At 30.6% G+C, this 13,478-nt stretch overlaps 1 protein-coding gene across 3 annotated transcripts in view; it reads left to right on the top strand.

Moving 5' to 3' along the window:
- Positions 1-13,478, top strand: part of LOC149481656 (ADAMTS-like protein 4) — a 116,600-nt gene that overhangs the window by 56,368 nt on the left and 46,754 nt on the right. For all 3 annotated transcript variants that reach the window (XR_016316802.1, XM_089704808.1, XM_089704809.1), the window contains exons 3-6: positions 2,936-2,999; positions 5,358-5,497; positions 12,735-12,861; positions 13,313-13,415. Coding sequence is in view for 2 of the 3 variants with exons in the window: in XM_089704808.1 (XP_089560934.1) it covers positions 2,936-2,999; positions 5,358-5,497; positions 12,735-12,861; positions 13,313-13,415 (434 nt within the window). In the remaining variant the exon portion in view is untranslated. The remainder of the gene's footprint in view (positions 1-2,935; positions 3,000-5,357; positions 5,498-12,734; positions 12,862-13,312; positions 13,416-13,478) is intronic.

Raw genomic sequence — 13,478 nt, 5'->3', positions numbered from 1 at the left:
TATTTTATGTGATTGAATGTAACATAGGTATTTATTGATTTAACTGTATTTTATGTAATTTAATGTATTGTAGCTATAGTGATGTGATATTTATCTGTACTATGATTTAGATTCAATTTATTTTATGACATGTATTTAAAAAAAAATATTTTACTTGATCTATGAATTGTGCTAAATAATGTAATTTTTAATAATTTTTTTTTTTAACCTCAATTGTGCTGTGTACATGATACAATTTGGCTGGCATTTTACCGCAACATGTGATTAAAATTGTGTATAATTAGTCAAAATTGTCAGCTGTGATGTGTACCTATTTAAATAAATAAATAAAATAAAAGAATCATACAAGATAATGATGTTTCAAAAAAAATATAAATTGAAACGTCGTCAGATTAAATGTAACGAATTAAATGAAAAATAAAAAACATGCTGTGATAAATAAATTTATTACATAACACTATTAATTAATCCTATATAGTTTTGAATACGAAATAAATTAATAAATAATTGTCAGTAAATTAAAAACTTAACAACATAATAATAAATAAGATAATTGTCGTGTTTCCTTATTTATCGTCCTCTCTTAACAGTCTTCATATAAATATATTATTTTCTTCCAGGATTTGCTTATCTTTTGATTCCAACAGATAAGAATATAATATCCAGAGATATAAGTATCACAATCCTAATCCTAACTTTCTTTATAAACCATCGTACATTCAGCTAAATCAATTTGAATCATCGTCTTCGACAAATACCAACTTTCTTGCCCGAAGTCCGACAGTTCGTCGTACAGCACGTTTCCTTGGTGTCGATTTCACAACTTGGACTGGTGATGATGAAGAAGCCGCTGTTGATGATGATGACGATGATGATGAAGGCTTTCCTTCGGGAGAAAACTCCAAATTTGGTGAAGGCATTTTTACACTGGTGAAAGCATTAGGAGTTGAGGTTCTGGGTCGACTCAATCTTGTTAACTTCCTCTTCTTAGATACAGAATTGTATTTTTCAATACGTTCACCGAGTAGGTCACAAATTTGAGACAAACTAATTTCCATTTTGAAAAATAAAGGTGTATAATAACTTATGTGCACGAATCAAAGGAACGATGGTAACTGATGCTAATTGTGAAATAATATTGTCTTATATACTATGTAAACTAATTAAACTGTTGTCTATTAGGATTTTATTAATTACTTTTCTAATTATTTCATAAACAAATTAATTAACGAATGAAAGTCAATTGATTTCAGGATAATTAAGTGAGCCATTAACTAATGACCGACATAACTACCGTGTGAGACTTTTGATCCCAGAGTTCATTCGTCACTTTCAATAATACGATAATAAAATCTTGTTGACATCCCTTTGTTGTACATTAAATTGGCAAACTTTTAAATATGCTTTAATGGTTGTTTGTGAGATGAATACAGAATGTAGAATTTGGTAATATAATCGAATTATAGTATTTGGTTTGAGTTTAAAATATCATATTGTAAAAATCGTGTATGTAGAAACCAAAATAAAACTTGAGTTTTTACAATTAACCATTATAAACGGATATTACTCCCATAATTGGTCCTAACTCGTATGGTAAAGTAATCTTGACATCTTGTGATCTTGATACCTGTCCCATCTGGATAAAGATCCATCCTTACTACAAAACACTACCCAGCTCAGAAATTGTGTGAGGACCTAAAAATCTTTTCAACAATCTCTTTAGAATAAACTGTCAAGAGCAGGGCTATCTATTCTCAGACTTCACAACGGTCAACGCTATCGCCTCAGCATATGCTTATGAGCCAGCTAAGATAAGGAATAAATCGTGACCACCGTCTTCATAAATCATCTCTCGCTTCCTATTGTTAGTGTAGATTCTCTAAACAGGTGGGCTTGCATTTATGTGCTAATCTGATTCAAAAACCTACAAGCACCGTTTATCTCATTTTAATACAACATTTATAGACAGAACATGAAATTTAGCTGCAGAATTATTTTAATATCTTGATTTATTACTGGAAATAAAATGTTTTGCGTATGCAATTCATAAGCGTCTATTTTAATTTTCATAAGCATTCTATAATTAAAGTACCTACCTAATGTATGTTTTGGATCCTTTTTGATTGTGTTATACTAAGGGCTTTCTTAATATTAATAAACACGTGTGTGTAATTAATTGTTCTGTTAATGAATGAACGCTAAGTACCTTTCATATTAAATTACAATAATTCGATCACCATATGAGAATAATGGTTTAAAATAGCACAAAGTCGGAAGTAAGGATTTAGGTCTGTCCGAGGCATATGGAGCTAATCGATGTACGGGATATCTCATATCCTTGTCATTATAAGATCCTGGATCTAATTAGTGATTGAAGCCAGGAAGTACACTGTTTATCTAGATATTTTACAGAGCAGGATAATCGGATGAGTGTGTTTGGATCGCGGTATTTGTAAAAGAGATACTTCAATAAGGAATTGTATTTTTTTGGGAAATATAATTTTTGAAGCGATAGAATTCGATCAATTAGCCTTTCTTGTTAACATGTCTATTTATGCGTAGTAATCTTTCTTATCTAGTATACTGCCCAAAAAAATCTAAAAAAGTTCATAATTTAATTTAAGTAATCGAAATTATTAAATAAATAAGATAAAAACGAGAACCTATGAAAAATATTATCAAATTAGTTTGTTGTATGTGCCATACGCGGTTCAATCTTCACATTAATTAATGATGTAACTTTAATTCCTAATTGCATTGGATTTCTACGTTCCATAAATATAGCAACAGACGTAATGGGACTAATAACTAAACAAACAATTGCATAAGTGAAATCAAGCTGAATAAACAAGATAAATTCGTACTGTATGACATATCGGAAACATGTATGTTTGTTCAAAGGATAGCCGTAACTGATGGAATTTTGTTATTACAGGTTCATCGCTTTTGCCGCCCCGCTTACTAATGCTGAAAATGCTAACACAGAAGTTGGATTACCGGTATGTAAATTAAATATGTAATTATTCTATGTCTACAATAGGTATTAATTACACAATTATTAATTATTCAATTTATAATATAAATATGTACAATAAGAATACAATATTCTTGGTCGTTGGTGGATTAAAAAAAAACAATCGCTAAATTTCAATGACTCGCAAATCGCAATATTCATTTTTGAAAATGGAATTCCATTATTGTCATATCGTTTTCTTTTAATATTGTTTATGATTGTTTTATAGATAAGAATTTTAATTGCATATTCTTTTTTTAAATCGACTAAATATATTCAACAGTAAACTTCAATCAAAATGAACTTGAGATTAGTTATGAAATTGTCCTCATCTAAAAAATTCAAGATACATTTAAATAATAATAGATACAACACGAGGCACAAAGCTCACATTAATAATTGTAAGTACCAAATAAAAATGACTCAAACAAATACGCGATCAATTTATAAAACTGAATATGCATCGAAATGCGATATTTAAATTACAATATCGCCGATTGGATTTACAAGAAGGTCATTAGTATGACAGGTATCAATACCACATCCGAATTTGTGAATGACGTTGCTTGAAATTGATCAGTGTATCATTTATTAAATGAATTAAACTAATATTTGTCAATATCAGTGGCTTTTTGAATACATTATAGTAATTTGTTTGGAAGGCATGTTTATGTTTGTTAAAAACATTTCGTTCTGAAGGATGTAAGGTCATGTTATTTTTTTTTAGTAGATAAAAATTATGAATGGCCAGCCTTAGTTAATTATTATATTTTTTTTAGTGTCCCACTTGTAAGATAATTATAATACTTTAGAGTTGGGTATTAATAAATATAAAATCGAGATATTATTTGTTTTTAATTTGAAGCTTAAAATTATTAAATACATTCAGCAATAAAACTGTGGTTAGAAAAATTAAAATAAAAAAAAATGCAATTTCAAATTTCGAACGACATAGTTAGTAATCTCTAGACGTTTATGAGATCATTTTATTTTTAACTAAAACTACTAACAATTATTTTAGTGTTGTTAATTCAAAAATATCTATCTACAAGACGTCGTGGGCAAGCTTGTTATATTTTGAACTCCGTCGTGATTGTAGTACGTGAGGGGAGGTGCAGGTGAAATGGCAATGACATTAACTAGTGAATTCAAGTGTTATTTAATTTCTGGAAATGCAGTAAAATTAAAAGAAGATGAGAGATAAAAGATAGTATGAGATAAAATAAAGTAAAAAGAACCATATTACATATTTATATTGTAAAGAGGTAAGCTTTATGAGTGGCTTGGTTTTTTTGACAGAAAAAATGTTTGGGGGGGGGGGGTACTGAACTGATTTTAAAAACTACAATTTTCTTGGGGACGAAGCCTATAAATTTTTAATAGTTTTTTAGGCCGTGGCGAGTTGCTAGTTCGCAATAAAAGCCAATGTTTTAAATCATTTGTCGATTGCCTTTAAATTGATTTTCTTTATAAAACAAGCTATCTACTGTTTCGTGAATATAAACGATTATTTGCAAAACTCCATTCACACTCAAGCGTACGAATTTAAAACATGATTTATGTCTAATTACAAGTGTTTGCCCTTTTGGCTTCTGTCGGCATCTGTTGCCTAATGTCACATGTTCGATTTGCTAAGCGGTATGCTTTGCTTACGTCAATGACCTATCAATATTCCCAATCAATACAAATGGGTTGGTCGACCGTACTACAATGTTGATGTGATCGTAATTAATAAAAAGTTAGTATTTTTTGAAAGAATGTTTTAGTACATACCTAATGTAGTAAGGAATAGAACCAGATGTTTGGTGAAATCAGTAGGTTTCTAATAGCTTTTAAAAAAATACATCATAGAGTCAAATATATTTATCGTTATCGAGGGAAAATTCAAAATAAAAATGTTAATATTATGAATTTTATACAAAAAACTATTTTGTAGCTTAAAATGTTATACTGTTAGCATTATAATTTAGTTCCAAGAAGAACAGAATACTTCCATAATAGTTTTTCTTTCTCTAGCAAGTTTTAATTGTCTTTTGGTTATGACTGAAGTTGGGAGCTGCAACTAATTTGAAAGCAGTAAAGTTCAGACAGTTTCAGCTACAGTTCAAAGATGTAGTAAAGATCTCTTAAACGCAAAATGTTTAAATACTTTTTACCCGACTGCGAAAGAATGGTTATGTTTTTCGAGTGTATCTATGAATGTATGACGTATCTATGTTTCTTTGGCACGTTCTACAGCATGTTTTGTTGTAATCCATACAATGGTGGGAGGGACATAGGCTATATACATCTGCAGACAAGTTTTTTTCATAATAATAATAATTCTAATTGTATGTAATTTCAGCACCAAAGCGAAATATCGCGAACGAATCTAACGAATATGTACGCGTGGAGCTCCTGGGGCACGTGGAGCGCCTGTTCGAAGACTTGCGGTGGTGGAGTAGCCGTGCAGGAGCGGCAGTGTTTACCACGGGATCCTACCAGGTATATAAAATAAAAAAGCCTATATTAATTCTAATAGCATTTACATATGATTACATAGAATGATACAGAATTAAATTCTAATAATAATTATTAATAATGGACCAGGTCTGTAGAATAAAAAAAATACTATTCGCAAGGCGTGATATATGGGGCATTTCACGCGAAGCGGACACAGATTTTTGGGTCAGGTTTCCGATTTCGGTTATATTTTAGTATGTTACACCTGTATATATCCTCGGTATGTATACGAAATATTTTTGCATTTAGAAGCTTAGTTTTCAAAATACAGGTCTTTGAAGATGTCAGCAAGCGCGAGGCATGCATGACTCTGAATGTAATTATCAGTTCAAGAAAAGGATTTTTTTAATAAATAGATGACTGAATAATAATCCCCATTAAAAAACCTTTTTATTCTCATATTTTTAATTTCAAATTTATTTTTAAATTCCTAAGAAAAATTAAAAAATATTTTTCTTTGTAATTTTTTACGAACTTAGCATATTTTTAAAAAATTTTAAGATCATTAAATAAATGGCTTATATTATGCGCGCGGCAATATCCCCATACATCTGCATCCCCACTGCAGAACGTCGCGCTAACCAACTAGGGCTAGTATGGGGATATTGCCGCGCTTCGCAATTATATTACATGTAGCTTCGAAACTTCTGCGATGACCACTCTAGAACTTGGCATGTAGTTTAAGCATAATATAAGCCATTTATTTAATGATCTTAAAATTTTTTAAAAATATGCTAAGTTCGTAAAAAATTACAAAGAAAAATATTTTTTAATTTTTCTTAGGAATTTAAAAATAAATTCGAAATCAAAAATATGAGAATAAAAAGGTTTTTTAATGGGGATTATTATTCAGTCATCAATTTATTAAAAAAATCCTTTTCTTGAACTGATAATTACATTCAAAGTCATGCATGCCTCGCGCTTGCTGACATCTTCAAAGACCTGTATTTTAAAACTAAGCTTCTAAATGCAAAAATATTTCGTATACATACCGAGGATATATACAGGTGTTACATACTAAAATATAACCGAAATCGGTAACCTGACCCAAAAATCTGTGTCCGCTTCGCGTGAAATGCCCCATATAGAAGAATTTACATGTTAGTGAATAAACGCATAACTTATGTAGAGGGATACTGGATGGTTGTACGGCTTGTACCTATAATATTTTTTGTAAATATTTTACTCAAATTTTTCTGAAAAGTTTCTGTTCAAATATGATTTTTTCATGAGGGTGTGTCGCGGGCTGTAGCAAGTAAAATATAATTAATGTGTAATGTGGTATTTTATCATTAAAAATAAACATTGGTAGTATTATCTAAAAATTAAATACATAATATAATACACCTACATAATTTGTCAAATTTATTGTCAAGTTATAGCAAAGGCAGAATTTTATTTTATTTCGTCACATAATTAAAGTACTTAGTCAGTAGACACGTCAGTCGTCACCACCACGCACCTTCAATAACAATTGATTTGTTTTGATAAACACGACAGAATCGCAATGAATTTAGGTAAACAATGTTACAATAAGATTAAATATTACTTAATAACAAACAAAAACAAACAATCTTCCGAGAGAATAATAAGACCCGTTATTTTTTTGTTTGTTTGTTTTAGCATATTTTTTTACATGTTTATATAAAGTGGTCGTTTTAATACTATTGAAATATTATATCCGAAGACATCAAACTGTTTATTTTTAAGTTTATCTCTAAAACAACATTATTACGGAGAAAAAACAATGGATAAAAGCTTGAGGAAGATTAATGAATAGATGTGTTTGCTTTTAGATATCCGTGACAATAATACTAATTTGTATTCCTGTGATTAAGTATTTCTACAAATCGTTGTAAAGAGCGCTCTAACAATACTAACAAAATTTAAATATGTATTTTTATTGAAACATCGAAATGCGTTATATTTTACTACCGTTATCTAGTTTATTCTGAAATTTTATATGATTACTTAACTATTTAATAAAATTTTTAAAAAATTTTTATTTAAATCAATTCAAAACACTTGTTCGGACAAAACACTTACGACCTCAAAGACCTATTAGTAATACTATGTAATAATTCGAATAATTACTATTTACTAGTATTAATTTAAGATTATTGTTAATTAAATACCTACTTCTTTAATTAACTACGGAACTCTTATTATGTGTCGTAACTTCAAACTTAGGTTTTTTCTTTTGTAAGCGTTGTCTTGATTGTTTCATTAATGGACCCAATACAAGCTATTTAGATACGATATGATATCGCATGTTGTTTACGGTTTTAGCTATGTTTTTTATAGGCTCATTAATATATTTTATCCGTGAGATCAAATTTGAGACTAAAATAATTAGAGGGATCGATGTGAAAGAGTCACTATAATGTTAAACGTATTTAAGAGAAATAACTTTGTACTTTGATAGGTATACTAAAACAAATAAAGATCATTTGGTTTGTAATATTTTGAGTTACCTCCATGGACTAATGGTTACCTCTATGATTTTTTTAAACATAAACCTATACTATATTTTGAAAAATTATAAAAATAAAATTAATAAGGTTTCGTTTTTGCTAAGAAAAATATAAGCATCAATTTGTTTGTAATATGTATAGATCCATAACTTGTACTAATTGAGTACAATGAAAACCTGTTAAGCGATAGATTCTCTGATCCAACGATTTCGTCGCGTGGTGCGCAGGCGCACCATAGATCATAGATCACAATGATATCTAATGATACGCCGCTAGATCGATAAAAGGATCTATGCCCACCGCGGGAGAGCCTTCCACGCTATTGGATATTGTATAACTTTGGAATCTCGATTCTATGTCACTATTTTATCTTATTGTAATCAATCGAGATAACTCGAAACATTACTAACAGTATTACACTACATACGTTAACATAAATTACAGATAATTTCTCAAAAGTGTTGAACAAAAATTTCATATTAGCTGACCAGTATTATAAGTACGACTAACGACAAACATGAAAAAAATACTAAAAAGGCTGTCATGCGTAATAACAGGTATATTTTTTTACAGGTATATTTTTGCAAGAAAAAAATAACTTAAATAAGGCATATATTTTTACTCGTACATGCTGTCTTACAAATCTCAATACATTTACAGAACCTGATCGAGTTTCAATAGTAGTCTGGTCAACGGGATCACAGCGTGAGGGGCCACGTCGCGCCTTTGTAGTCGAGACATCATAATTTACCTCTTTCATGTCCTTACAGAGTAAAAAAACTTGCGAGAAGTACAAATAAGATACACGTAGATTCACACGATAAAATAAATAATACGATAAAATAGTACGAACTAGAATGTTGACAGTTTTTAAAGGTATATCAATCAAATAGTTCTTTTAGTAGTTGATGAATTATACTTATCCGAGACTAAGCACTTTTGCTTCTTATTATGTGAAGGCATAATTTACATTGCTATAAAGCTCATTGTAAAGAATACCTTAGAGTATATAGTGATAAAGACTCTTTAAGATGCGATAAAGACGAAATGGTAGTTACGTAGTTACTTTCAATTTCCCAAGACTTGTTTCATCAATTAAATGTATTAGAACATACCTATTTATTATTTCATCAAACCTTGAGCGCTTCCTCTTGAATTTTCTCTCTGAAATTCCTTCAAAAAATATGCCGAATTATTTATTAAAGTGGCCTGGGCTAGTTAACTTTGATACGAACCTTAGTAATGGCCACTTTTCTTTCTCCATAGTCCATATAAACACTTGAAAGCACTTAGCTAGAAACATTTTGCGTTAAATTGGGACTCATGTGCTTGTCGTTTCAGCTAGTGTTACTTGAATATTATCGTCTTGACACACTTTCCGGTATAAATATTAAATAGCATATACATAGCAGTTTTGAGACGTTTTACTTTGGCATGGTTAAAGACTAAAGTCTTCGAGAAAATACCTATTAGCCAAGCTTCCATATTTCCTACAAGGCTTTCTCATCAAAATTTTGTGACAAAATCAGTATGCATAGAATTTAGCTTTGGAAAAATTATTCACGATTTTATGTGATATTCGTCAAACTACACCCATAGACAAAGCCTAAAATAGCAAATGGCAAAATTCAAAACATTTTCTCTACTTTACGATGTATTGGACTTTACAATTTCTACTATAACTCCGTGGATAATAAACCTATGTTAAACAATAATCAAAGACCGTTTGACGTACTAACATTTATATTTTATATTAAAGCGATGTTCGTTTGTAAAACATAAGTACCGCTCTTCAAAGTTCAAGCCCGTGCCGTCTTATTGATGAACTAAACTTTCACATTTCCCACGAATCTATAACTGAATTAAATATAAAATTAACTGAATTTTAGGTACTAGGTCTTCAATAAGTTCATATTTTTTATACCAGAACCTATTGCTACGTAATAAATTTTATAAGCATTTTATCAAGTTTTCGCTAAATATTAAGTTTTTTCTTAAGAGATTTATTATGTACAAGACCTTATAATATCTCATTTTAATGGTGTTTGTTTATAAAACATATATTATACACTCACAACACAACTATTATAGAATAATCGATATGATCATACATTTGGCAATGGAAAGCAGAAGTAAGAATTTAAAGACTCTTTAACGGAATTTAACCTGATACTTTACCAGAGCAAATAAATAGCATGATCAGAATAATCGAAAATCCGTTAAAAAACTTTAAAAACTATAATATATATAATACAAACTTAAGAAAATACTAGCAGATCTAATTTAAATTCAACTAAGCGGACTAGCAATGAAATTACTTTTAATTCTTAATGAACAGGTTAAACATATTTTATCCGTTCTACACTACAGTATAGTAATTAAGTTTTGCTGCTTACCTACTTGAGATTCAATACACGAATCAATGATTTATTTCAATCTATTAAAGATAAGTACCCAATATGCATATTTGTATAATTAAAAGCCTGTTTAGTGAATCCAATAGAGTAATTACGAAATAGTGTCCTTGCTCACCAGAAGTATATAGTTTGTAAATTTAATACCTAATAGGTATCACAAAGCTCAAAGCTTGGAAAATATAGTGCCTAATATTTGGGTAATCATGACACATTCGAACCGATACCCTACCCCGTAATACAAAAATGTTAATCCACACATAACATGCATATTCCCTAAATTACCATTGTTCCATATGATTACATAAAAGTGAAACAACCGTAGCCAATGTCCAAAATTGTGGCATCATCGCAATCGCTCCAGCATCCACTTATCCAAGTGGTTCCAAATATTTCATTAGGCATTTCGGCAAGACCCGCTGACCCCCGCCCTCGAACATACAAAATTAAGGTAATATTGAACAAGTACACGGCACAAGCTCGAAGCTCTCCGAAGCTACATCGTACTGTGATTGACGCACAATAATTTGAAGACCTTTTGCTAATGCACGATGCTTATCTCTTTGTTTGCACCGGTTTAAGAATTCTGTGTGAATGTTTGTTTGGGCCATTAGCGGTAACGCTGAGTCAGCGTGTATCGTTTTGAGCAATCGACGGGCGTCGTGTTAACAAGCATCGTATAGCTTGATTATGTAGACGAGACATAATTGTAGTTTGTTGTTTATTAGATTTTTTTGTGCCTTCTTCATACTGCTTTTGTCTTCAAAATGTTGCAACAGAAACAGTGGAGTTCATTCAGGTTTAAGCCGTAACCTAAGCGTTATAGGTACCTAAGCTTCGTATAAGAATGAAACCAATACTTTTAATTTCTGTCGTTTATACAGACGTACTATAAAGGTCCTTAAAATATAAAATAGAAGGCATTTTCCTCAAAAATATACGCAAAATATTTGTGTTAGTAAATGTTGACACTATAAAGATCTAAATCTATTTAACCGAGTTTTAGTAGCGGAACAAAATGTTTCCTATGCGATTTAACGATTATTTAAACAGAATACATGCGTCACTGAAGCTATAAAATTAACAACAGAGCGGTTTGTGCACACCGATATTTCTGTAACCAAACGCTAATTGTGATTTAAGTATTGGAGAGTTTAGCAAATTAAATGTTTAAGAACAATTTTAGAAGGTATTTAATCGTTGGAAAATTTAATCTGTTTTAAATTTTAATTGCTCTAGAACCTGTGATGCGAGTCTATAGACTACAAAATAGTCTAAGATCCCGATATAAAACGACCTTCGTTTACTAAAAGCATTTTATGAATTGATGATAATTTTATGTTTATAATAGTATCTAAATAACATTATCATTTCTTTCGAATATCTTCGTACTGAAAGGTGAATGCTTGTTTCTGTAACTAATGAAAAATATCTAAATGTGTACATCCTGTTTTGTTCCGTAAATATTGATATGTATGGTACGAATTATGAAGGTAGCTTGAATCTTATTTCGTAAGCATCATCTCATACATCGAGGAGGTCTGTTTTCATACGTTCCAAACCGACTGATCACTATCAAACATATTGATACCAATTATAACATAAATGAAACCAAATTCCTAACTAATTGCATCGATGTAGGTTATTAGAATCCTATATGATGACACATACACATGTTTTATAAGTAATTGTTTTCACCACAACGGGGCGCCACAATACTATTGTATCTGTAATTAATATTATATTGCATCAGAGGCGCATTATTACCCATCAAAGTATCTGATGATAGTGTAGGTTGCTTTTGTTTTAATTTCAATACAATTGATTTCAGTTGCAATTGATTGGAGGTTGTGTAATCGATATCAACTTTTTGTAGAGGTAGCCGTAGTGAAAGTAAATTCTTTTCTACGATACAGGATTTTTCATACATGCAGTTCGAAATTTTATATTATTTTCTTATTATGCTGGCGGGTATAGTACCTTTCAATAAACATTTTGAAAATATATAGGCACGAAATATTTAAAACGAAATTCTTATTTTAAATTAAACTAATGATTTTATAAAAACAAAAATTAAACACTATATACTAATTTAATTATTAACTCATTGCACATTTTCGAAGTGCAGTCATGAACACAGCGTGTCAAAAAATGTCTCTCTATAATATTTTAATCGTCCCACAAGTAAATTTTCTCCTATTTTCTTAGTACCTACTCAAGAAATTGGTGACTTTACTGATAAATTCACTTTGAAGTCATAAAATTACTTTAGAGTATTTCGAATTAATTATTTTATTTAACCATGTATTATACCCAAACATTTCCTTTCAGATGGCGTCGCAGCAGAAAAAGGAGGAAGCTGGCACGGAGCACAGACAGACTGCGAAGATCCCGGGATGCGGTCAATGTTCCAGATTGTCCCGGCTTGGCGAGGCGCTATCATGAATGTAATACAGCGGTAAGTAATAGGTATATTATTTAAAACTAGCTGCACACGTTATTCTGCCCTTTTGCTCCTTTTTCGTGTTTTCTCCCCATAAGGTAAATGGTAAAACTATGTTATGACAATTAAAAAGTGCTTCTAATTGAATAAATAAAATTTTGAGTTTGAGTTTAACAACCTTCCTTGTGCCTTAACAAAAAAGTTAAAAAAATAGCCGATTTGATCGAGCCGTTGTCGAGTTTTACGCTTAGCTTACATTTGGCGATTAATTTTTACTATATTAAAAGGTAAGGTTTTTATTATTTCGTATTAGAGTATGAAGTGATACTTTATTAATATTTACGATGTATTAATTCTTCTGCGTATAAACAAGCCGAACGCTATCATATGGAAGCAAAATATCCCAATAATTCTTATAATAAAACTGTCAAAATATTATTCTAGTAGTATGCTTTATTTTCCACAGCCGTGTCCCGGGCCGGTACGCGACTCCCGGGCTGAGCAATGTTCGGTGTACGACCGCAGGCCTTTCCGTGGAAGATTCTACACCTGGGTGCCATACGTTGATGGTAAATAGATTATTTTTACTGTATAACTAAGAATTAATGTAGCTTTGCAAAAAAAATGAAATG

Source organism: Colias philodice, chromosome 16 (assembly GCF_061535455.1).
Source record: "Colias philodice isolate Cphi_HAF_F1 chromosome 16, ilColPhil1 Martin Lab GWU primary, whole genome shotgun sequence".
NCBI lineage: Eukaryota > Metazoa > Arthropoda > Insecta > Lepidoptera > Pieridae > Colias > Colias philodice.
The sequence above is the reverse complement of the archived record's forward strand: the minus strand, read 5'-3'. Positions and strand labels throughout refer to the sequence as shown.